The sequence below is a fragment of the Perissodus microlepis genome, chromosome 12 (genome assembly GCF_051167445.1).
Source record: "Perissodus microlepis isolate ML-2025 ecotype Zambia chromosome 12, ASM5116744v1, whole genome shotgun sequence".
NCBI lineage: Eukaryota > Metazoa > Chordata > Actinopteri > Cichliformes > Cichlidae > Perissodus > Perissodus microlepis.
The window spans coordinates 14,832,658-14,857,039 of NC_140472.1; the positions used below are offsets into that span (position 1 = coordinate 14,832,658).

Below are 24,382 nucleotides of genomic sequence, written 5' to 3' on the forward strand. Positions count from 1 at the left end.
GACTTAAAGGTTCAACTGAATATATTCTTAGCTTCTTTGCTCTGAAGCTTGTCTCTTCTAACCTAGGAGGGTGAGGCGGTTGAACTGCATGTGGTCAGAGCCCAGGGACAGCTTCTGAAACAGCTGATACGATATGCTGTTATGCCCTCGGGCAACAATGAATTCTACGGTGCTACGGGCATTCTGGAGTTTAAACCCGGAGAGAGAGAGGTGGTGGTGGCGCTGGTGGCACGGCCTGATGGGGTGCCAGAGGTAAGATATGGGAAGATATTAATTTTTACTTATTTATTTTCTGCATTTTACACAGTGCTGCAGTGTAATTCAAATGCATTATCCTTCCTACTTTCCCATTTAATAAGCTATGAAGTTAATGTTTTAAAACTTTTTCAGTGTGATTACTGTATTTGTTTATTTTGTTATGTGTGTGCGTACAGCTGGACGAGACTTTTTCTGTGGTACTTAGCAGCCACAGCACTCCACCTAGTCGTCTTGGCAACCACCGGGAGGTCAACATCACCGTTCGGAAAAATGATGACCCCTATGGAGTCATTGAGTTCAGCCAGTCGGGACTGACAGTGGCCATCAATGAGAGCAAAGGAGACGAGACGCACCAGGGTAACTTGAAGTAGCAGTCCTTTAGATAATAGTAATACTTTTCCAGGTCAAGTGGTACCTCATTGACACTTAAAATGGATCTAAGAGGAGTGAATCACAGAAAATTAGAGTGTCCAACTTTCATGTGATTGTTAAGGAAAACAAAGGCTGTCTGTGTTTTTGTGTAAAACATGAGGACATGTTAAAGTAGTTCCTCTAGTGAATGGTCTGTATCACCTGTATTTGCTATAAATAAACATGTGTACAGCTAAAATCAAATGTAGTTTATCTATGAGAAAAAAACCATTCAATTTCTAAATTGATCATGTCTGTTTGCCCCGTTTCTCCTTCAGCTTTGTACCCTGTGATGAGGAACAGGGGTCACTTTGGCAAAGTGTCAGTTTTGTGGGTCTTGGAGCCAGCACTGTCTGGAGACGTCCGCCCCGTTCGAGGAAGCATCACCTTCGAAGAGGGGGAGTACCTGAAAAATCTCACTCTCTTCTCTGTACCTGATGAGGTAAAATGTAAACTAAACCTTAAAGAGCACATCAACTACAGCTGAGTTAGTTTTCTTTGTTTAAATTTCTTTCTTTTTTTTAAGATTCCAGAAGAAATGGAGAATTTCACCATCACGCTGTTAAATGCGACAGGTGGAGCAAGACTGGGAAACATAGTCAGTTCCAACTTATGGATTAATAAGAATGATGACCCCATTTATTTCTCAGGTAAAGATTTTAATTATATAATAATACACGTGTTTTCTAGCTTGTCCTCCCTCTCTGACATCCTTCCCTTTCCTTCATTTTCGCATGCTCATCTTAGAACCCGTCGCTGTGCGGCTTCAAGAAGGCGGTGTGGCCAACTTTACAGTTGTGAGGGCAGGACGGGCAGACTTCGTGGCCACAGTGATGTACCGAGTAGAGTACAATGATGCATCTCCAGATGACCTCTTCTTGCTAAGTAATGACACAGTGCTGGTATATGCTGTGGGTGAATGGACGAAGAACATCTCTGTGGCTGTAAAAGATGACGACGTACCGGAGACCGATGAGCCTTTTTACATCGTTCTCTACAATGCCACTGGTGAGTATGTGCTTGTTTTCTTAAAAAAGTGATGAGAACAAAAATGTAGCAATATGCATTACAATGATATATGTGTTTATGGCAGGTAATATATGCTTATATAGCATTTCTTTATAATGTAAATGTCATTCTCTTGTAATAAAGAGGGTTTTTTTGCTATTGGTTAAGAGTAAACCATATTTTTCATGTATTTTCTTTTGGTTACCTGCCTTTGGACAAGAGGAAGGTATATCCTCTCCAGTACACGCTGGACAGGTCATTAGTCTGTTGCAAATTGATCAGTGACCGATTCTATCTATAACTTAAAATACAATTAACTCTGAACCAATAAAGAAACACACTTTTTTTACACTTCAGATAATAAAAATATCTGCATTTTTACTCAAAGTCAGTTGTCTTTATCATTTTCTTTCAATGTGGCTCAAATGAAACAAGCAATTCATCTGAAATTAACATCTTCTGCTCTGTTTATTATTTCTGTCTGTATCCTGTACGTACTAAGAGATGCAGCAGAGGTATTTAGCAGTGTCTGTGATAAGACTAAAGGCTCTCGTGGTCCTATATTGTTTTTCATGGACGGGAACGGTAGGCCAGTGGGACAAAACAGGAACTTAATAACCAAACTCCAGACGGTCTGAGAGACAAAGGCAAACATTCCTTTGGCGTCTTTCTGTTTACTGATTGACATGGAGTAGAATCAAGAAAGGGTTAGCCTCTTCTTTATATCGGAGGGCTGTGCTGGCACGGATTGTGCTAAAAGTCAATAATCCCAATGTTAGAAGTAAGCTAAACTCATACTGGCGTCTTCACACTCTTTACCTTGTCTGCTTAATCACAAACAGATTTGCATGCTTGTTTCAGGGTACTCGTTGTCCGGCAACTTGAAGTATGTGCTTGTGAGAAGATATTGCACTTCTGGTGCTGCTATAGCTGCACTTTTTCCATATTTTTAAACTTTCAAATACAATAGTTCTGGTTTAGTTCTCGGTGATATTCACTTTAAGTCATCTGCAGATAGAATACTTTGTTTGGAATTTAGCTTATTCACAAATCATCCACCTTATCCTCCTAGGCTTGGTTACCATAGTAATAGTGCGCTATGTTAATGAGACAGCCTCCTCCTATTGCGTGAAATTTAACATGGCAGTAACAATATGGCCAGCACTCTATGTGTCTGCCTTTCCTTAATTATCTGATTCCAGCGTCAATAATGTGCATGGGTCCACAGGTGATGCAGTTGTGTATGGAGCAGCCACGGCTACTGTGGTGATTGAGGCCAATGATGATGCCAATGGGATTTTCTCCTTGGAACCTGTAGAAAAACCAGTTGAAGAGGGAAAAACCAATAATTTTTAGTGAGTAACATTTGGTTAATATTACTTCACTTGAAATATCTTGTGTTTTTTTATTTGTATTTAATTTATGATTCTGTCAAAAACAGTAGTTTATAATTTCCAAGTACTATCAAAACGCTAGAGTTGATATTTTAGACAATTACCTATGTTCTGTTACTGAAATATTTTCTCTTTTTTTTCCTCAGTGTACTACGTGCGAGAGGCCGTTTTGGGAATATTACAGTGTTCTGGCAGCTGTTTGCCAACGATTCTTTAACTCCTCTGGAAGAAAACCAGGAATTTACAAACACAAGTGGATCAGTCACCTTCACTACAGGGGAAAAGACCAAGCCTATTGTCCTGGAAGCCATCTCTGATAAACTTCCAGAGTTCAATGAGTTCTACATCCTCAGGCTGGTAAATATCTCAGGTGAGTTTAAAAGAAAAGCATAAAATAAAACTGATATAAGACGCATAAGACAGATATGAGAAGAAATTTCACAAAGCAGAGAGAAAATGAGATGAAATTATTTTTTCTTGAATCATCAGTAACTGCAGATTTAATTTTCGTTTGGAAAACTCTGACACCATTATTTCTCTAAGGCGGTTACCCCGGCGAGGGCGGACGACTGGCTAAGAGTGCTCTAAATACCTCTGTTTTCATCCCGTTCAATGATGACCCATTTGGTGTCTTTGCCATTGCTGAGGACAACATGGACCAAGAAGTAGCTGAAGATGTTCTCTCTGAAGATGATATGGCTGATGTGACTTCTTTCACCATCCTCCGTAAGCAGGGCACTTTTGGTGATGTAAGGGTGTCCTGGGAAATTGTTTCTGGTCACTTCCCACAGGGCCTTCCTCGGATGGATGATCTGCTCCTGGTAGCTTCCTTTCCAGACGAGGTAGAGCTCAGGCCTCATGCAAGGAGACACCACTCAGCCACAGACACTTGGTTTTTCTCCGGGCTTCCTGGAGCTTATGGTACCATCTCACCTGACGATGGGCCTGCAGCCATTAGCAACTTCACCTTTTCTGCTTGGCTTTTACCCAGACTAGATACTGACGGCTTCATAGCGTCCAAAGGAACAAATGGAAGCTTGTACTATGGAGTGAAGGTCCACACCAATGAGTCTCATGTCACTGTGATGCTATATTATACAGTAATAGGTTCAAACAGTACCCAAGTGGCCCGGGCCTCTGCAGAAAAGTTTTCTGCAGATACATGGCTACATGTCATCATAACAGTTGATGATGGGATTATTGAATTCTTCTTGGATGGCAGACCTATTCCTGGGGGACTGAAAAGCATCAAAGGAGAGGGCATCAGTGACGGTAAGCTTCATTGTTCATTCCATTTATTTTCAGTTTACTTTGACACATTTCTTGCAAAGGTAAAATCACTCTTTATAAATAGCTCATACAATCACTGTAGGTAAATTACAAAAAGCTCTAACTCACCAAAAAAATATTTGATTCATGTGTCAAAATGAAAGTCAGCGAATCAGTAAGAAGTTGTTTAGCATTGTGAAACCAGGATACCCAACTGTATTGCCTATCATGGTTAATATTCTTCAGATGGTGATTTAAAGAATACAAGATTTGACATTGTGCTTTTCAAAGCAAACCAGCAGTTAGTATCTGCATTACTATATTGCAGTAACAAACTAGCAAACAGTACTGGGACCACCTGTTGCTCCACATATTTTCATCATCCTCACATCTACTGTTGTCTTGTGAGGTGTAACAGTGGAAGGAACTGCATGCATGCCATAACCATCCTCTGCATTCTTCTGCATCTTTTCATCCTTACTCCTCTCCTTTTCCATGCCTGTTGCTTCTAAGAGTAAAGCTATTCAATTGATAAAAAGATAAGATATTTACAAGTGTGGAATAAGAAATCGAATTGAATCTTGAAGAGAAAGGCTCTTTCCGATCTGGACAAGTAACAGACTGTTCAATTGTCATTTAAGAGTTGTAAAAAAGTTTTAGTTTTCAGTGTCAAAATGTTGTCCAAGGTCCAAACTGTGTAGGAAACAGTTTTCAAATTGTTCAGAGTCTTAAGTTCTTACATAAAGATAAAAGGCATGTGCACCTTCACATGCTCTGCTGCTTCCGCATTGTTCAGGAGTACTGTACTGGGACTTCCCAGTGCTTGAGTGACCACTTACCCTCAGCAGTGCTGCACATTGTTACTGCTGAAGGGAATCGGTTGGCATCTTCTTTTCTTCCTATTCTCTCTAATTAATGGGCACAATAGCCGGTATTTGACCAAAAGCTCCCATAGGGGAAATATTCTGACGCCTCTGTGGCTTACTCCAGTCACAGTGGATTTATCCATAATCATCAGTCATGTTGTGCCATTGTTTTCTTCTGGTAACTCAACCTATACATGGAGTGCTTTGTGTCAGGGCTTTGTACTTGGTCACTGTAGCAGATTTCCTGCATTTGTCTCACTTTGTGCAAGTTCACAAAGTGATAGGCGCATGAGGTGTAAGTGTATAAATGAGTAATGAGAAAGAGCTAGACCTAGGCATTTGTATACCTTAATCAAGATTCTGTTTCTGGTCCCTGGAGTAATGACCCTTATTACGTTACTGGTACACAACACCGCAAAGGAGGCTCAATAATTAGTGTGAAAATGATGCAATTAGTATTCAATTGCTTTGATCTCACCAAGTCTTGAGTTAAATATGTTTGTGTTAAATAACACACAATTGCACTGGAGTAAAAAAAAAAAAAGTATGTGGCTATGGCTGTGACTGTTAATCAGACAAACAATATGACAGCATGACAAACACTGTAAATGAGAGATTCTAGGAAATATTACTAGAATCTACAGTACTGTGTATTTTCCCCCTTCCTGGTGATTTTTGTTTTTGAATTTGTCACATTTACATGTATCATCAAACAAGATTTTAAATCAGACAAGGACCTACAAAGATAACCAGAGAAGCTTTTAAGTGATGATTTAATTGCTAAAGGGATTAAAGCTATCCTTCCTATTTGGCCAAATGTGAAATAGTAATTTTCTCTCCTCTTATTAAATTATGAATTAACTTCAAAGGCTGAGTTCAATTTCACTAGCCACATATCATGCTACAAGGTAAAAAAAAAAAAAAAGCTGAGAAACAGAAAAGTCATTGATCTCTATAAGTCTCAAAAGGGTTACAAAGCCAGTTTTAAGACTTCTTAGGATTCCAGTGATTCCACAAATGGAGAAAACTCAGAACAGTTTTGACCGAGAGGTCACAAAATAACCCTGAACAACATCTAAAGAACTGCAGGCCTCACTTGTCTCAGTTAAAGTAAGAGTTCATGATTCAACAATCAAAAATGGGCAAAAATGGCATCCATGTAAGAGTCCCAGGGCTTAACCACTGCTGACCAAAATGAAAGAAAATGCTCATCTCGCACTTTCCAAAAAAGCATCTTGGTGATCCAAGATTTCAGGGAAAATATTCTGTAGACTGATGAGTCAAAAGTTGAACTTTTGTGAGGTTTGAGTCCTGTTACATATGTGTAAAACTATCACAGCATTTCATAAAAACTACAATTAGGTTATACAAGCAGGACAATAATTTGGATAATCTGAAACACACTTGCAAGTCTGTCTTTGAATGGCTAAAAATAAAAAAAGCCAAAAAAACAAAGCAAAAAGAAGGTTTTGTAGTGGCCTAGTAAAAGTCTCAACTTGAACCCAATTGAGATGCTTTAGCATGAACACGCTCATAAACCCTCCAATGTGCCTGACCTAAAAGAATTCTGTAAAGAAGAATGGGACAGTCATTGGTAATCCATATTTTACAGGAATGTAAAAGACTCATTACTCAGCCTGGTTTTCTTCGTCTAATATAAAAAATCTGTTCTGCTCCGAAACATGTAAATGAGACAAAGATGCAAAAAAAGAAAGAAATCATGAAGGGAAGTAATTTCACAAAACCTGTTCAATGTATATGATCATGTCACATCATTATGACATTATGCATTAAACATTAAAAAATATTGTTCAGTGTTTTTTGGGTTTTTTCTACCCCAGGGCCTGCTTCAATGTTCATTGGGTCAGATCTTGAGGGTAAACAGCGTTACACTGGCCTTCTCCAGGATGTCCGCTTGTACCACACTAAGCTGAACCGCAGCCATATCCACGAGCTCCACACTCAGCCCCCTAAAGCAGACCTGCGTACCATCTCTGGTTACCTACGATACCAGCAGGACGAGAGGCAGAAGTCATTTGTGGTGGAGGCGAGAGATGACACTGAGGAGGAAGGAGAGGAGGTATTCTACCTACAGTTGGTTGCAGTGCGCGGTGGAGCACGCCTCCCCCTCCCCAGACCCACTGCAATTTTGCGAGTCTTGAAGAGTGACAATGCCAATGGGCTTTTTGGATTCACTGGGTCCTGCATACCTGATGTAAGTGTCTGTTGTTATCAATAGTCAAGCTGCTTCATGAAAGTCTTTCAAGCAATTAAACAAGAAAGTAAATCAGACTACTAAATAAATTATGTGGTTTGCATGACCACAGTGTCATTAATATTGTGCTTAATGTCATCACTCACTTGTCTCTACACAGTAAACATATGCATAGAAGCAGATGTAATGTAAACCCATTTGATTGTCAGCCCCTGTCCTGCTGCATTTTTTATTAGTCTCCATGCTCGGCTGCAGAGAGAGCATGCTTTCTCTTAGTAGCTGGATTGGATGAGTGGGCTCTCGTCTTGGGTCATATCAGGTAGAGTGACAGCTGGTGAGGCAACAGCAGGTCTGTCGGTGAGGGCATTCCTATAGTAGAGGATCAGGAGTTCCTTTGCTAGAAATGAGAGATCTTGTTCCCCATTTCAATCAATATAACAGGTGGCAGAGCTGCTGATGGCATTCCATCAGAACCAGTGCGTCTCCATTACTGTATCTCCTACCGCTAGAAAATTAAAGGCAAAGGAACATGTGGACTATCAAATGATCGCACTCTAAATCACATTATTAGTATGCTGGAATTATATTGGGCTGTAGTTAGTAAGGCTAGCGCATTTGAATCTAACAAATTGTAATAAGTGACGAAGATGCATTTAGTATTGATCAAGTCCTCCTTTGGTTCTGAATTCATTCATGTTTTTATTTCTTTGTCCCCAAAGACCACCGCAGAGGGCTCCACTATATCTTGTGTGATTGAGCGTATGCGGGGATTGCTGGACCATGTTTATGTCAACTACACTGTAACCCAACTGGACAGCGACACACCGGCCAATCAAGATTTTCTTAATGCAACTGGAGCTGTGCTTTTCACGCCTGGAGAGCCTTCTCAGGTTTGTGTGAGAGCTGGGGAAAGCCCTTCGGAATTTATGCAGGATGACAAAGACTGTAGTCACTCACTGCGTACAATCAAATGTTAAAGCAGCTACCGATTGCTGTCTTTCAGATTCACCCAATTGTAGTGTTTATTGATAACCAGCCCCGCCTAGTGGTTGGTTGGTTGGTTGCAGATTTTTGGATTAAAATAACAGGTGTTTGCTGAAACTGACCACTTGGAAGTGGCATAAACATAGATTATTTTCAAAAGTGTAATGCAATCTAAAAATACCATATCATACCACTTAATTTATAAAGCACTTTAAAAAAAAAATAACAGGACTGACCAGTACCACCAGTGCTGTACAATAACACCAAACATAAAAGAAATGCAAAAGACCTGTGGAAGTTAAACCATAAAAGAATACATAAAAAAGAACTTAAAATCACAGTTAGCATCACAGACTGGGTCGAAAGCCAGGGCGTCTTGGAATAACTAAAAGAACTAAAAGCAGCAGTTCAGACAAAATGGGCCACATCCATTAAGAGACTTAAAAACAATTAAAAGGATTTTAAATTAATTTGTAAATGAACTGGAAGCTGGTGAAGCGAGCAATGGAGGCCTACTAATTCCAATAAAAAGTGCATTGCTTTAATTGAGATGACGTTATAAAATGATGTATTAATATTTGAAGATTGCATTTGGAGAGAAGAGGGTTGATTTTTTTAACAGCAGTCTCAACTGGAAACATGCGGGATTTTACCGCTGTGTTCAAATGAGAGTCGAACTTTAGAGCAGAATCCAATTTCAAACCTGGATTTGTAATAATCAATTTCTCATATGGGGCTGGAGAGGAAAGGTGGACAAAGGTGCCACTGGGTCTAAACAACATGACTTTTGTCAAAATTAGCTTTTGTTCATCTTTCTGTTAGGTGCTGAACCTGCTGGTGTTGGATGATAACCTCCCAGAGCTTGCAGAGTCCTTTCGGGTTGTGCTGGTGTCTGCAGAGTCCGGTGATGGGAAGCCAGGCTCGACCCCCACAAGTGGAGCAAGCATTGACCCCAATAACTCTGTTAACACCATCACTGTCACAGCTAGTGACCATCCCTATGGTATTTACTACCATTACCCAAAAACAACACTATTTTTCTCTCAGTGTTGCTTAGTGTATAAGCACAAGTATGTTTATTTTGCTGCAAGTGGTTTATTAGGGAGCTAAAATATCAGTACAATTTTCCCTCTTCTTGTCTCTGTCTTACTACTTTCATCATGCCTTTTGCCTCCTGCTTATTACATCCTCCTTACTGCTGTCACTAAACACATGAACATCCTTATGCAGGGCTGCTGCAGTTTCAGCCCACTCCTCCAGGAGACGGTTTGATCTCTCCAGCGTTGGAACCTGCTCACATCACTGTAAACGAAGAAGATGGAGAGATTAGTTTGCTGGTGGCCAGAGCTCAAGGCATTTTGGGTAGGATCATGGTGGGATATAGAACAACCCCCTTCACAGCATCCAGCCCTGAAGACTATGAGGTTGGTTTCACTGATGATGTATTGATGAACAAGCAAATAGGTGAAGGGAAAATATGTTTTGGCTGCTCACTGGTTTCCTATTTTTCCATATGCTCCCGGCAGGACTCAGAGGGCATGTTGGACTTTCTTCCAGGGGAAAGGTTAAAGTTCATAAATGTCACCATCATAGACAATCCTGTCCCTGAACTGGAAAAGATATTTAGAGTGGAGCTCTACAATGCAGATGGAGAAGGTGGGAATTCTTAGCTGTATGATCAGCATGGTTTTTTTCTCAGTTTTTATCTTAAGTAGCTCTTTATTGCACATCTTTCTTAGCTGTCTTTACCTTTTTTATTTAGAACTGAACTGACCCTGTATTCTGCGCTGCTGTTTTTCTGTATTCTATGTGTGGTCCCCTCCTGTGTGTTTCCCAATACCTTCACATGTGGCTGCCAACCTACGCTCCTTCCCATTCGCCCTTCAATCTTTACTCTTCTGATGTGACACTTCCCTGATCCTCATGTTTGATCCATCAGTGGGTCATTTTCTGCATAGTGAAGGGAGTGGTAGTGGGGAGAGTGACTATCAATTGCTCCTTCCGTCCTATCGCCACCATGGTAAGTAGCCCCCTCCTTTCCCCCTTCAAACTGCTTCTAGTCTCTGCTCCTTCTTCCCCACAATGGTCTGCGATGCATATACACACTCAGACATTTGCAAGCGCGTGTGTGTGTGTGCATATACATGTTTGCTATAATGTGTGTGGTATTTACATTAAGCTGTGAGCCTCTGTGAGAAGGAGCTCAGGGAGATTTACGTGGGAAAAGCAAACACCCTTTCATGGAGCAAGAAAATTAAAGTAGTTAATGTGAGCTGTTACATACCACTACCACATACTGTGAAGTAATCTCCACATAATGTATATAGCTTGTATTTTAATCTGATGCTCTTCGGGATACTAGTAATATTAATATTACTTTATTAACTGGTAAGGAGACTTGTATTATCATTAGTCTGTTTTAACTGCTTGATTGATACTTTTTTCATTTCATTCGCTTTAGGATCAAACTCCTAAAATGCAACCAGAATGAATTAATTGTTAGTAAAATACATTTGATATTTTCTGTGCAGCCAGCTTGGGAGTTGCATCTCGCATTACAGTCACCATTGCTGCATCTGATGATGCCCATGGAGTGTTTCAGTTTAGTCCTGAGTCGCTGTCTGTTAATGGGACAGAGCCAGAGGATGGGCATAGTTCTGTGCTTCTGAAGGTCAGTGTACAACACTATTGAAAAATTAGGACCTTCCCAGTGATTGTTTATCTTATGTTCTTTGTTCTCATTTTTTCTTTCCCAGGTGGATAGGTCCTTTGGTGACCTTTCCAATGTAACTGTGTACTGGGAAGCTGATCCCAGTTCTGAGGGGGAGCTTCTTAGCAGGTTTGGAAACATCACCTTTGGTGTAGGCCAGACTTCACAGAACATCATCATCACCGTGGTCGAGGATGAGATGCCCGAGTTGGACGAGAGCTTCACTGTGTCCTTGGTTAAAGTGTCACATGGTCGTCTGGGTGTCAGGACATCTGCTAATCTGACTGTGCTCGCCAGCGATGATCCATATGGTGTTTTTGTATTCGCTAATGCATCAAAGTCGGTTCGACTTCCTGAAGCTGACTCAACTGTCTCCCTCGCCATCCAGCGACAGAGAGGCCTGATGGGTCAGGTGTGATCTGCAGAAGATTTAGAAACTTAATAGAAACCATAGAAAATAAATCCAGTTAAGCTTCTGTTTTTTGACTTTTAAATATATAAATAGCTTGGATTGACAGATTTCAACTTGTGATATCATGTATCAAATTATATATTGTTTTCCGTTTTTATTTCATCTAGGTGCGAGTCACATATGGGACACTAAATGAGAAAGACCCAGAACCCTACAGGACCCCTGGGGTTGGCCGAGCCACTGAGGGGCGGGATTTTATTCCTCTGCTCGATTCTGTTGTATTCTTGGCCAATCAGAGTGAAGCAAACATCACCCTCAGAGTTTTGGATGATGAAGATCCAGAAAGGGATGAGTCGGTGTTTGTGAAGTTAATCAGTGCTCATCTCATCAGAGGAGAACAGGGGAGGCTTGGTAAGATGAAGACATGGAAAAAATACTTAACATATGATATGATATGATATGATATGATATGATATGATATGATATGATATGATATGATTCTTTCAGTTTCCAATTCCCCTTCTCTGGGTGCCAGGAGTAATATTGTAGCTCAGGTGATAGTGGAGGCCAGTGATGATGCTTTTGGAATCCTCCAGCTGTCAGCATCTGCTGTCAGTGTGGCTGAACACTACGTTGGGCCCATAATCAACGTCACCCGTGTTGGGGGCATTTTTGCTGATGTATCTGTCAAGTTCAGAGCAGTGCCTTTGACCGCTAGAGTCAGTAAGTATGACTATAGAGGTGACTCTTTCTCTCTACAGTATGTGTGTGAGCAACAAGGCTTGTCATTGTGTTTTCAACATGTTTAACTTTGTAGGTGAAGACTACAGCGTAGCCTCAACTGATGTTGTCCTCCTAGAAGGGGAGTCCAGTAAATCAGTACCAATCTATGTTATTAATGATGTGATCCCTGAGTTGGAGGAGACGTTCCTCATTGAGCTCATCAACCAGACGACAGGAGGAGCTCTTCTGGGAGAGGTTACACGTGCCATCATCACCATACTGCCTTCTGATGACCCTTTTGGTGCCTTTGGTTAGTAGCCCATATACAGGATCATTTTAACCCTTCTTTCTATTCACAGTTTGTCATTGTTTACCAACTTCTTCTCCCCCTTTTTTTTTTAATCTATCTAGTCTTCAAGGCTATTCCAGTTACAATAGAGGAGCCAGACACTGACTCTACTGTTGTCACATTACCTATTGTGCGTAATGCTGGCACTATTGGCACAGTGACAGTTAAATGGCAGGCCACTGTCAATGGTAAACTGGCAGTAGGGGACATTAGGCCCACATCAGGAGAGGTAACGTTTGCTCCTGGAGACACCATGAAGACACTCAGTGTGGAGATTCTAGCTGACGATGTACCTGAAATTACTGAGGTAAGAAGCTGTGGGTGGAAATGTCATTGTGAATTATGTCAAATCATACATTATTAGAAGTATTTTTATTACTTATTATTTGTTATCTTTGTCACTTTCTTTCTGTTTTTTCTAGACAATTAAGGTAGAGCTAATTGATGCCAGTAATGGAGGAAACTTGGGAGCTGATACATCTGTTAATATAATCGTGCCTGCCAATGATAACCCGTATGGAACAGTGTACTTTGAACACTCTACGTACCGCGTCCAGGAGCCACTTGAGGGAGTTTATAGAGCCAATATCACTGTTCGCAGGAGGTATTTTTTTCATTTTATGATTTCTGTGTCACTACATTGTGTGTGTGAATGTGTGTGTGAATGGGTGGATGATTGTGTATAGTGTAAAGCGCTTTGGGGTCCTTAGGACCAAGTAAAGCGCTATACAAATACAGAACATTTACCATTTTACATTCACATTGAATAAGCTATTCCTTTCTGCTGTCGTTCTGTTGTCATCACCGTTGTCTTTATTACAGGGGTGGTCACTTTGGTCGCTTGGAGATCATGTACAGCACCTCTGAGATTGACATTGTTGGCATGGCTCAGGATAAAGGCCAGAATCTGTCTATGTACTACAACGTTCCAAAACCAGGCGTTCCAGCTGCTGCACTCCTTAAGACATTTAACCTCACCGGTCAGAGAGACCTCCTGGCTGCATGTGCTGCTGCTTGTCTGAGAGAGCGTGCATGCCAGGCCTTCTCTCTGTCATCAAGTGGGACCCCATCTTGCACTTGGGTGCCATCAGGGGCTGACCAATTGACCTCTCAGTCCCAAGTTATGACTTATGTAAAAAACATGACTGCAGCTGCTGTCTTGTTCAGTTCCCAGGCTGTGGCAGGAAGTGATTACACCCCTGTGACGGCTCAAAGAGCCTTCATGGATGATGGATCAGTGGTTGCAAACCTCACAGTCCTGATTTTGACCGATTCTTTCCCTGAAATGGATGAGAGCTTCTCCATTCAGATATTAAAGGTAAAAATCAATCATACGCTGTATGTTTATTCTACATTAATGATGGTTTAACTTCTTTGGAATAAATTCTGTATTTGCTGTCATTAGACTTTTATGGGAAACTGTAAAAATTTAAACTCTTTATCATGTGTTGTCTGAAGGTCGAGCTAATAAATTTGACCGTACCACAGAAGAACTTGCCCTCAGTTGGTCAACCGGACAAAGCAGTAGTCACTATAGGGGTGAATGGAGATGCATTTGGGGTATTTTTGATCTACAGCCTCAGTCCCAACACCACTAATCAGGGGCTCTATCTAGAGGTTCGAGAGGAGCCTATGGTTGTGCCTCTGGTTATAGAGAGGAGAGGAGGGAATCTGGGCACAGTCACTGTAGAATGGAGCTTTGTTGGAGGAGAGGCTTCACCAGATGCCGACTTCACGGGGACTGGAGGAACTCTGGTCTTTGATGGTATGTGCATTACTCAACAATGAGTAATAGTTTTAGGACAGCTTTCTATTAAATGGGTATTCAGTGGTCCAGTGTCAGGTCCTGATCAGACCTAATAATCTGGTGGATTAGAAGAACATCTAACACTTAGGCTATGTGGCTTGTCTTTTTTCCTGTCTGTCTGCAGGTTCTTTAAAGAAGACGGTAGAGATTGTAATCAGAGATGATGCTGTACCCGAGGACAATGAGAGCCTAATGATTGGACTTGTAAATACGGCTGGAGGAAGTCGAATCCTGCCCAGCTCTGACACTGTAACCATTGTGATACTGGCCAATGACAACGTGGCTGGGATAGTAGGATTCCATTCAGGCTCCCGCTCTGTCATCGCCAGAGAAGGTGGGTGGCTATGTTTTGTAATTTGCAAATGTGCTTCAATATTTTCTTTATGGTGTGTGTACCATGTCCACCTCATATTATTATTTACATTTATTTAGGAATCGGAGAGTACACAGCATGCTGCTGGTTTTCTGTTTATATATTGACTTTGTTAGAAACGGGATCAACTGAGATTTCCATACAACTAAAACAAGTATAATAATATTCAATTCAGAAGTCCATAAATCTAACCATGTTCAAAAACTGCAAAAAATACATCTATAAGATAAATGCATGTTTCAGACTGATTTGAAATTTAAAGTTTCTCATTTGTGGCTTGCATCGAATTTACTAAACATTGGAAATAAGGGCATATAATTTAAAAAAAAGGTTACACTCAGGTTACACTTGATTGCAAACGTTAGAGACATTATGTTTTACCTTACAGGCGAAAAGCTGTCCCTCTTAGTGTTGAGAACGGCTCCAGGTCTGGGTAATGTTACTGTGGATTGGACTATACAAGGGCCGCTTGTACACCGAACCTTCACCCAAACCTCAGGAACCCTGTTCTTTACCAAGGTAAATAGTTTTGTGGCAGAATCATAGTCAACCATGTTTATTTCACAGTTAAAGCACAAATGTGTAATTACCATCTGTAATTTGGCACCTCGAGGAGTAATTGTATGTTCTGGGAATGTGTTTTATAGGGAGAATTGAATGATACCATAGTCCTTCAGCTTCTTGATGATGCCACACCAGAGAACAAAGATGAATACAGAGTTTCATTGTCCAACATACAAACCTTTGGTAACAAACTCCACTTAGTATCTATTTGATTGATAATTGTGTGGCGTATCTTTGTGTGCAAACTATAAATACCAAAAATAACTCTTCCCTGCAGACTTAATCAAACTGACTTCTACACAGGTGTTGTGGTGACGGGCCATGCTGCCCTTGATGCTCAAGGCAGTGAGGCAGTGATTACTGTGGACACCAGCGATAAGCCCTATGGCCTGCTGACTATTGCGCCAACATCCCTTAGAGTGACCACAGAGGAACGAGAACAGATTATAAAGATCTACATCAACAGAGAGTTTGGAGCCTCTGGTCAGTGGTTCAACTATGAATTTTTTAAAAAAGGAGAAAAATTCTAACAAATTAATTCGTGTATACCTCTTAAAGTTTTGTATCCACTTTTACAGATAAACCTTATTTTTGTGTGTACAGGGGCAGTGAATATCACCTATGAGGTTATAAGAGGTTCTGTGCAAAACCTATCCCAGGTAGAAGGGGCTCTAGCTGAGCCGGGACAAGACTTCATCTCTGGTACCAGTTACGTAATTCTTCAGGAGGGACAGACTTCTGTTGCCATCCCTGTTACCATCCTGGAGGTAAAACCTGTGACTGCCTTCCATAATGCGATATTTCTATTCATCAAACTTGACAGCACTGTTTTATAACTCACCACCGTGAAATCTTCCCACTGTGCCTCAGTAATTATATACCCTTTGAACTTTCTTCTCATTGTTATTAGGTGTATGTGCATAATGTTTGCAATGCTGAACTGGCTCGACAAGATGATAAAATAAGATCTTGTTCACTTTTTTTGGAGCAGACTAGTTTTGATTTGTAAGTTCACATTTTTTTGTTTTATTAGGATGACATTCCAGAGTTGCAGGAATTCTTCCTGGTCAACATAACATCAGCAGTGCTCATCACGACCCTCGCAACTGTTCCCCAGCTAGGTATGGAAAACTGTGAGAGTGCTCCAGTTACTGCTGAGTTTTAGTTATGTTAACTTATCCTTAACTTTGACCATAAAACACAATGTTATAACTTCTTTGTCAAATTACGTTAAAAAAAGTTTTGCTGTTTTGTTTCTTTTAGATTTTACCGCTCTTGTCCAAAATATCATTTGCGTAATTTCACAAAATCCCTCTTTTCTTTTCCATAATTTCTCTTGCTCTGTCTGATGAGTAGAGGTTGTGTATTGCACATTGTCAGGTAAAAATAAAATGCTCACAATGCCCAAAATCTAATAGTAACTGATGCACAATAATAGTGTATGGTACATTGAATCTCAACATTATAGTTATTTTTAAAATGCACCATGAAAGAGCTTGGTAGTTATTGCTACTGCTTCTGCATAATCTAAACCTGAGGCCAATTTATGAATGAGTAAGTTTAGAAAGTGATGACTTGACAGAATACTACAGGCAGAATAGCACTTGGAGGTTCTCAGAATACTATCAGCCTTCTGCCTGGAGACGCACTGTAAACACACGGCAGCTCTTTTGGCAGCAATCATTATGTGGGTTGGATGGTGAGATTGATGCTTTCCATGATTGAGGAAGCCTGGGGATTTGGAGGGAGCCGAGTAGCCCTGTGTGGTGAGGAAAGAGAAAGCCAAACTAAACCCGTAGCTGGCCTCCCAGTGTCTTGGCCACAGAGTCAATGGGAAATGACTCTTCAAGAGGTCATAAATCAGTCCACCCAAAAGACTTAGCTCCTCAGACTAACAAGGCACTTACAAGAGGTGCTTCTTAGCTATAATCCTTCTCTTAAATGTAGCATGACAGAAGATAGATCTTCTACTGCTTTCTCAATACACTCTTTTGCTCTTGGTGCTTGCGCTGTAGTTACAGGCGAAAGAAATCACTGCTATTTACCACGGTAAACACGACAACCTTAAGGTCGTCATTCATTCCGTCTGTGATGTGGTGTCTTTCCCAGACACACAGGGTTTGGTGGCAGAAGTCAGCATTGCTGCTAATGATGGAATCAGAGGAGTCATTGAATGGACAAACACTGTGTAAGACAAGCATCCAGAAATAACTCAGATGTTTTGTAGATGATTTGTAGATGCTCTAATAAAAAATGTGTTTTGGTTTTCAGGTTTGAAGTGAATGAAACAATAGGGTCTCTGACTCTAGTTGCCTACAGGAATAAGGGAACACATGGAAATGTTTCTCTTTCCTTCTTCGCTCAGAACCTGGAAGCTCAAAAGGAGCTGGACTACAATACAAGTGAAACGGTAAGCACAGCATCAGCGACCTGGAGAAATATTTGAGTATTAACAAGGACAAAATTTATTGAAATTGTAATATCTTTAATTGCCTTTCATCTAAAAGTGATTCTCAGTTCTGAACCAGATGAACAAGTTTTTAAACTAAGGTGCCCTCTCTCCACCAAGGTGATCCATTTTGCTGATGGTGAAAGGTATAAGTTTGTAGAAGTGCAGATTATTGATGATGCTATTCCAGAGGGTGCTGAGAGATTCCAGCTCATCCTGTCCAAGCCTTCTCCCGGGCTGCAGCTGGGCACCAATACCACGGGTATGTAAAATAAAATGCTGTGATTTTTTTTTTTTTTTTTTACTCAGCAGCCTAAGGCAGCTTATAGGCCATATTCAATTAAAAAGTCAAGACTTTCAGTTTAAAATTTGATATAAAAGTTTAAACCATGACAATAGCTAATACTTGTTACTGATTTGATGGCAGGATTTACAGAAATTGTACAATTTTAAAAATGTGTATCAGGCCATCTCAAGTCAGTGAATAGTTTTATATTGAAAATGGTGACTATACCAACATCTTCAAGCATTTAATATTGCAGTTAACTGGTAAGTATTTGTTAAAGTCACTACAAATAAGCTTCAAATAAGCTTATTAAGCTTAAAGTTATTTACAGTGCATTAGATATAGAAATATATACTAAAGACACCTGGTTTGGTATTATTATTATTATTTTTAATATCTATTAAATCAATACATGTCCATGCTACAGTATTGTTTGGTCTGTTTGTGTTGCTGGTAAACTGATGTACTTAGTGCACTCATATGTAGAAAAAATATTGTGCCTGTTGCTAGGCTTTTGCTAGGCGATGTTATGGCGTCATAGTAAATCAACGTTTGTGAATATAAATGAGATGTTCTTGTTGTTAACCTGAAATGATTTTCATAACATGTTATAGGTGCGTAAATGCTAAAAACAGGTCATTTTAGTCAATTGGTAGTAGGTGGCTTGGTAACATGATGACATCATCATGTCCGATAGATAAGAATCTTTGAGGCTCTAAGATGTGCCTGTGTGCCAGATTTGATCAATATAATACTACTTATTTCTTTTCTTATAGCAACTGTAACTATACTGGCCAGTGATGATGGACATGGTGTCATTTCTTTTAACACCACCAAGCATTTCCTGTTGAGAGAGCCCACCTCTCTGTCAGGGCTGAGTGAGAGTGTGGCCAACCTATATGTGGTTCGAAACCCAGAGGAAGGCACATTTGGCACCGTATCTGTTCAGTTTACCATCACTGATGCCAACGGCACCCAAGCGGAGGGCGATTTGATACCTACACACGGGTTTGTGATCCTGGAGGATGGAGTCAGATTTAAGGTGAACAAAATGAGATTTTTACAGCATACAAACTGATGCGTTAGAAAACATCCATACACGTGTGTCAGTTTTCCTTTTATTTTCCATTCCAAGCCTTAAAATTGCACCTTATAGTAGTCATCTGTAATCACAATAATTATCAATTTATCATTTCAGAATTGTGTGGTGTGCGTTTTCTGATTAATGATGACTCACATTTGTGCTGTTTCAGATGCTGGAGATTAGCGTAATGCTTGATGCTGAACCTGAAGGGAATGAAACCTTCAGAGTGACCCTGTCAAGCCCAACAGGAGGTGCACGGCTCGGTGACCAGCTCCAAACTCTCATCACCGTCCTGGAGAACTTAGCTCCTTCTGGCCTGTTTCGAATTGGACCTTCTCTCAACAGGTCTGAGCACAGATGCATTAAAACCATCATAAACTTTGAAAAGATGTTTCTGAGTGTGCTCAGACACTCTTTTATATACTTAGTCCTATTCATTTTGTGTTATCTGTACAGAACTAGCACTGAAATTGTTGCAGAGGAAGGTGGCAGAGCGGTCTTCCTCACTGTGTCTCGCAGTAATGGTTTGGAGTCAGCAGTCAGTGTGGAATGGGAGATTCAGTCTGGCACAGCTGTTGCCTCAGGTCAGACCAATAAAAGTTTAAATTTTAAGCCACCCCAATCTACCAAAGTCTCTTAAATTCTTCTCTTTTCTATTCTGGCTCCTTTATTTTGTTCCATTGTTTGTTATTTTTTTATGATTCCTTCTTTCTCTTTTCTTTAAGGGGGTTACATGCCAGTCATAGGCGTGTATCAGACCTTTGAAGACAGTCCAACCTCTGCTTGGTGCTCACTTCCTGAGGGACCTTCCTTGCTGGCTGTGAGGCTAGATATGAGGCCCACTGTTGGATCCTCTCACACCTTGGCCACTTTGTATCGATGGCAGGGTGTTTTCGTGCCAGTAGAGGTATGTTAGCAACACTGTATCTAAAACAGCGTGGTGGTCCTGGTACAATTAAGCAGCACCTCCATTGTTAGCTTAAAAATCTCTTTGTCTTTTTGTTGTTACAGTCTGTTACGATTCAGGACCCAGGCAGATGTGTTGGGTTTGCAATAAATGGTTCTACCTACATAGGCATTACACATAGTGGCCTTCCTTTCTCCCCTGCTGCCAACCTCAGCATCTTTAAATTGCAGAAGGATCTCAATATCACATTGGTAATTCTGAACCCAATAATAATACAACATTTCTATCAAGTTTTCTTACATTACTATAACACTTCTTGCATTATGTCTGCATAATTTGATTTCTTTAGGAACAAGTCTTGGGTGTTGAAGCCCTGGATGTGAAACACTTCTCCACTGAAGGCAGAGATTATCTGATAGCGTCAAGCCAGGTGACGATGACCACTGAAACAGACTTAATTATTTACTTTAATGTCAAAATTATTACAAATATGCAGATGCTCCTCGTGTAAGGTATTCAGAACCTTTTATGACTGAAATTACTTTCATCTCCTTGATGCTGCAGATTTTCATTTGGACTGGAGGCTCTTTTACGCTTCACCAGACTCTTGACTTCAAACAGGACATCCTCAGTCTAACTACATTAACTCGTGCAGACACTCCCTACTTGCTGGTGTGCATAGACAGACAGAATGCGAGCTGCTTCCTGCTTCGGTGGACCAGTGGAAGATTTCAGAATCCACAGCCTCTCCCGCTTTCTGGCAGAGCAAGTCAGGTGGAGAAAATCAACAGAAGAACTGAGGAAATTCTTCTGTTGGTTGCTGTTGAAGGTGATCTTTCTTGCTTTGGCATGAAATGTGTGAATGGTGCAAGTTTTATTTTGAATTTAAATTCAGGTGTATCCATATTTGAAGATAGGTGACCAGAAGAATTAAGCAGAATTGGAATGAAATACACATAAATTCCTAAAACACTGGCGCAGAGATTGCATATTTACCACATTTAATCAAGTGCGTGTAATCTGCAGTATGCCAAAATGATGGTTTGGTTTTTGAAGCAATGAGATGCCATTTTTTCTGGTTGTAGTGTTTGTGTGTATTGGGCAGCGGTTAGATCTTGGTTAGCTTAGTACAAACAAACTGCTGATACTCCAGAAGGAAAACAGAAATATTTGTATCTATTACATTGTTCTGTTGTCTCAGTTAAGTTTGCAAAATTTACCATGTCGACTAGGCCATGTATTTATACTATGGTCTGTATATTTTGACGAGACATAATCCTTCAGAGTCTAAAAAAAGCGGCGAGTGTTTTTGGTTCAGACCCCTTGTGGGTTTATGGGAAATGCCTTAGTGTGGAGCGGAGCAGAGCCACACATTGGCCCAGAGTTTGTAATTTGTCAGTCCTGGGTGTGTCAGCGAGGCCAGTGGTTTCTTTTTACACAAACATGCTATTCTAGTGTGAAAGAACTTAAGTCTGTATTTGTTTTCATGTGCCTGTATTTTTTCAGGTCTGTTTCCATCCTGTGAGGTGTTACAATGGAGCTCAGAGCAGGCTTCGCCACAACTCCATCAGTCTATTCCTCACCCTGGCCTCACATCTATTCATTCCTTCACTGATCCTTCTGGAATCGGTAAGCACAACTGTCACAAACTGCCGTGTGATGATACAGTGTTGTCTGTAAATATCTGGAGACAGTACTCATAGGATGACAGTTCCTCATTCACTAGGATAATGATACCAAAAATACAGCAACACACAAAGAAACAATTAACCCTTTTTAAGGTGAAGATGCCTGACTTAGCCTTGACGGACTGGGTCAAAGTCTCATCTTAGTTAATTATGCATTTAAATTTTTGAAACTCAGACTCTGAAGAGAGACCACACAATGAGCAAAAACTAAAGGTGTGCTGCAGCACAGGGAGAGAAGGCATCCATATACCAGCAAAAGATGCAAATCATCAGCTGACTGTCAATGTAAATCTATAAACTTTGACACTAAGTTATTTTATGTATGAAGTCTTTTGAAATAATAACTACACACTTACTGCTTCCATAGGAGTTAAGAGCGTAGATACTGACTGCTATCTACCCTCTAAATTCATATGGAAGCAGTAAGTGTGATGCTAATCACATGCAAATAATCAACTGACCATTAGCTAGCATGAAAGCGCAGGTTTTGTCTTTAGCATTTTAGCATTCAGATGCATGTTAACACAATGCCAAAATCTTCCCAGGAGTGGATGTCTCAGCAAAAAGACCTTAGAGAAATTGCAAAAAAACTAAGAGCTACATGTCAGACTCTAAGGGCCTCAGTTAGCTTGTTAAATGTTAACGTTCATGACAGTCCAATTAGCTTGCCTGGAGGGGTTGCCAGGAGAAAGCCTCCTCTCTTTGAAAAGAATATGGCACCATTGTGGTTTGTTCAGTTGCCTCTGAGCAAACCACAAGACTTCTAGAACAATGTCCTTTGGATAAACAAGACCAAATTGGCCATAATGCACAGTGCCATGTTTGAGATACTGTCCATAAATAAATGCCCACAAACCTCAATGAACTGAAGCAATGTTGTAAAGAATAGTAAGCCAAGATTCCTCTGCAAGGATACAAGACTGATAAAGTCATGCAGAAAATGATTACTTCAAGTTTTTGCTGCTAAAGGTAGCTCCACAAACTACTGAATCATGGTGTGTACTTCTCCACAGTACTGTGAAAGTTTCATTTTTCATGTGACTGTATACTGTACTGTACAGTTTTTTCAATAATGATGTAAACTCACTTAAAGTCTGAGGTTTGAAAAACTGTGTTCTATGTGGCATTCAAACACCTTAAATACTTTTCTCTTTTTCACAGCTTATGCTCTGCTAGCTGGTAGAAATGGTTCAACGCTGTACTCCTGGAGGCCTGATGTAAAGCTGTTCACCATCATCCTCAGGGCCCCTCCAGCCATTAGCTTCTCCTCTCTCATGGTTCCATACTTCAATATCACAAAGATCCTCTTGGCTTCTTCCGAGGACAATAGCTCCACTGTTTATGAATTTACTTCGGTCTCCAATCAATCTGATTTCATACCCAGGTATTCAGATTGTGTGAAGTTGTACATTTTATTATACAAGGTGAAGACACAGTAGTTTTTGTTCAGAAAAAAAGAAACATATCATCAAAGAGAGTTCTGAAATGCTTGTTGTGTTTCCTTTACTTTCTCACATTCAGTTTTGGGGAGTTGCACTTTGCGCCAGGTGATAGTGAGCTGGAGATAGCCGTGAACATCATAGATGATGACATCCCTGAGGTGCAGGAGCAGTTCCTGGTCAGGCTGAAGAATCCAAAAGGTGGAGCTGAGATTGGATTTGGTGGTCAGGTGAAAGTAATTGTCCCAACCAACGATGATGCCTACGGAGTCATCGGCTTTGCTCAGGTAAGAGGATAAACCTTTTGATATTAGACGGCTTGTGCATTTGCCCAACATGTCTATCGTGTTATTGTCTCAAATTATTTATTTGCAATATACTGAATACATAAAATGTGTTTTATTGCAATCTAGAAGTATTTGTTATTGCATCTCTACAGAACTCTCTGTCTATGGAGTTGGAGGAGTTGGAGCAAGATAATCAAATTTCTCTAAGTGTGGAGAGAAGAAGAGGGAGTTTTGGCAGACTCACTGTTCACTGGGCTGCCAATGGCAGTTTGGCAGACATTTATCCAACTTCAGGAGTGGTGAGCAACACTTCCTCTGTTATACATAAGACACATGATGTACTGACAACATGTTATGAATTTAATGTCATTTAATGTAAAACGTTATTTTCTATCACAGGTTACTTTTTCAGAGGGCCAAACAGTAGCTATCATATCACTGGCTGTTAGAGCAGATGGTGTCCCAGAGTTACAGGAGTATGTCACAATCACCCTCCGTGATGTCACCACTGTGGGACTTCAAGACCTACGACAGGCTGCAGTCATTGACCAGCGACGGGCTCAAGCTCAACTCACCATCTTACCAAATGGTTCTCCCTATGGAGTGATTGGATGGCATCTCGACTCCCAGTTTACACTAACACAAGAACCACAGAGTAAGAATTTCTGTGAAAATAAATGGATGGGTGGATTATTGAACGAGGCTCAGTCAGTAAATGTGGGTTTTTATTGGATCTCAGTGAAAGAGGTTTGATGTAGTGTAATTAATTTTAGATAAATTATTGTTAACTTATTTAAATACATTCCTCAGTCGCAGCTTCTGTTAATTTAGCTTGCTGTGTTTGAGACTTTCTTGAAAAATCACAGAATACCAAATTTTTACTTTTGTGGTCAGTTTAC

The 24,382-nt window shown here is 40.5% G+C and overlaps 1 protein-coding gene across 3 annotated transcripts in view; it reads left to right on the forward strand.

The window, feature by feature from the left end:
• The window catches only part of adgrv1 (adhesion G protein-coupled receptor V1), a 149,772-nt gene that overhangs the window by 22,753 nt on the left and 102,637 nt on the right, over nt 1–24,382 (forward strand). Inside the window, exons 14-58 of one of the 3 annotated variants that reach the window (XM_084947172.1) lie at nt 67–252; nt 435–615; nt 948–1,111; nt 1,196–1,319; nt 1,417–1,677; nt 2,906–3,032; nt 3,218–3,441; nt 3,615–4,343; nt 7,048–7,421; nt 8,141–8,311; nt 9,228–9,408; nt 9,636–9,829; nt 9,932–10,061; nt 10,345–10,425; nt 10,937–11,076; nt 11,162–11,527; nt 11,695–11,938; nt 12,035–12,250; nt 12,345–12,560; nt 12,662–12,906; nt 13,022–13,203; nt 13,422–13,917; nt 14,058–14,364; nt 14,531–14,740; nt 15,168–15,298; nt 15,427–15,526; nt 15,647–15,826; nt 15,947–16,110; nt 16,377–16,464; nt 16,700–16,723; nt 17,453–17,531; nt 17,615–17,753; nt 17,913–18,054; nt 18,855–19,120; nt 19,332–19,507; nt 19,619–19,746; nt 19,888–20,069; nt 20,174–20,320; nt 20,419–20,499; nt 20,634–20,898; nt 21,576–21,698; nt 22,919–23,141; nt 23,279–23,483; nt 23,636–23,782; nt 23,883–24,138. In XM_084947172.1, the coding sequence (XP_084803298.1) occupies nt 67–252; nt 435–615; nt 948–1,111; nt 1,196–1,319; nt 1,417–1,677; nt 2,906–3,032; nt 3,218–3,441; nt 3,615–4,343; nt 7,048–7,421; nt 8,141–8,311; nt 9,228–9,408; nt 9,636–9,829; nt 9,932–10,061; nt 10,345–10,425; nt 10,937–11,076; nt 11,162–11,527; nt 11,695–11,938; nt 12,035–12,250; nt 12,345–12,560; nt 12,662–12,906; nt 13,022–13,203; nt 13,422–13,917; nt 14,058–14,364; nt 14,531–14,740; nt 15,168–15,298; nt 15,427–15,526; nt 15,647–15,826; nt 15,947–16,110; nt 16,377–16,464; nt 16,700–16,723; nt 17,453–17,531; nt 17,615–17,753; nt 17,913–18,054; nt 18,855–19,120; nt 19,332–19,507; nt 19,619–19,746; nt 19,888–20,069; nt 20,174–20,320; nt 20,419–20,499; nt 20,634–20,898; nt 21,576–21,698; nt 22,919–23,141; nt 23,279–23,483; nt 23,636–23,782; nt 23,883–24,138 (8,995 nt within the window). The remainder of the gene's footprint in view (nt 1–66; nt 253–434; nt 616–947; nt 1,112–1,195; nt 1,320–1,416; nt 1,678–2,905; nt 3,033–3,217; nt 3,442–3,614; nt 4,344–7,047; nt 7,422–8,140; nt 8,312–9,227; nt 9,409–9,635; nt 9,830–9,931; nt 10,062–10,344; nt 10,426–10,936; nt 11,077–11,161; nt 11,528–11,694; nt 11,939–12,034; nt 12,251–12,344; nt 12,561–12,661; nt 12,907–13,021; nt 13,204–13,421; nt 13,918–14,057; nt 14,365–14,530; nt 14,741–15,167; nt 15,299–15,426; nt 15,527–15,646; nt 15,827–15,946; nt 16,111–16,376; nt 16,465–16,699; nt 16,724–17,452; nt 17,532–17,614; nt 17,754–17,912; nt 18,055–18,854; nt 19,121–19,331; nt 19,508–19,618; nt 19,747–19,887; nt 20,070–20,173; nt 20,321–20,418; nt 20,500–20,633; nt 20,899–21,575; nt 21,699–22,918; nt 23,142–23,278; nt 23,484–23,635; nt 23,783–23,882; nt 24,139–24,382) is intronic. The other 2 variants (XM_084947173.1, XM_084947174.1) reach the window with 2 other exon arrangements.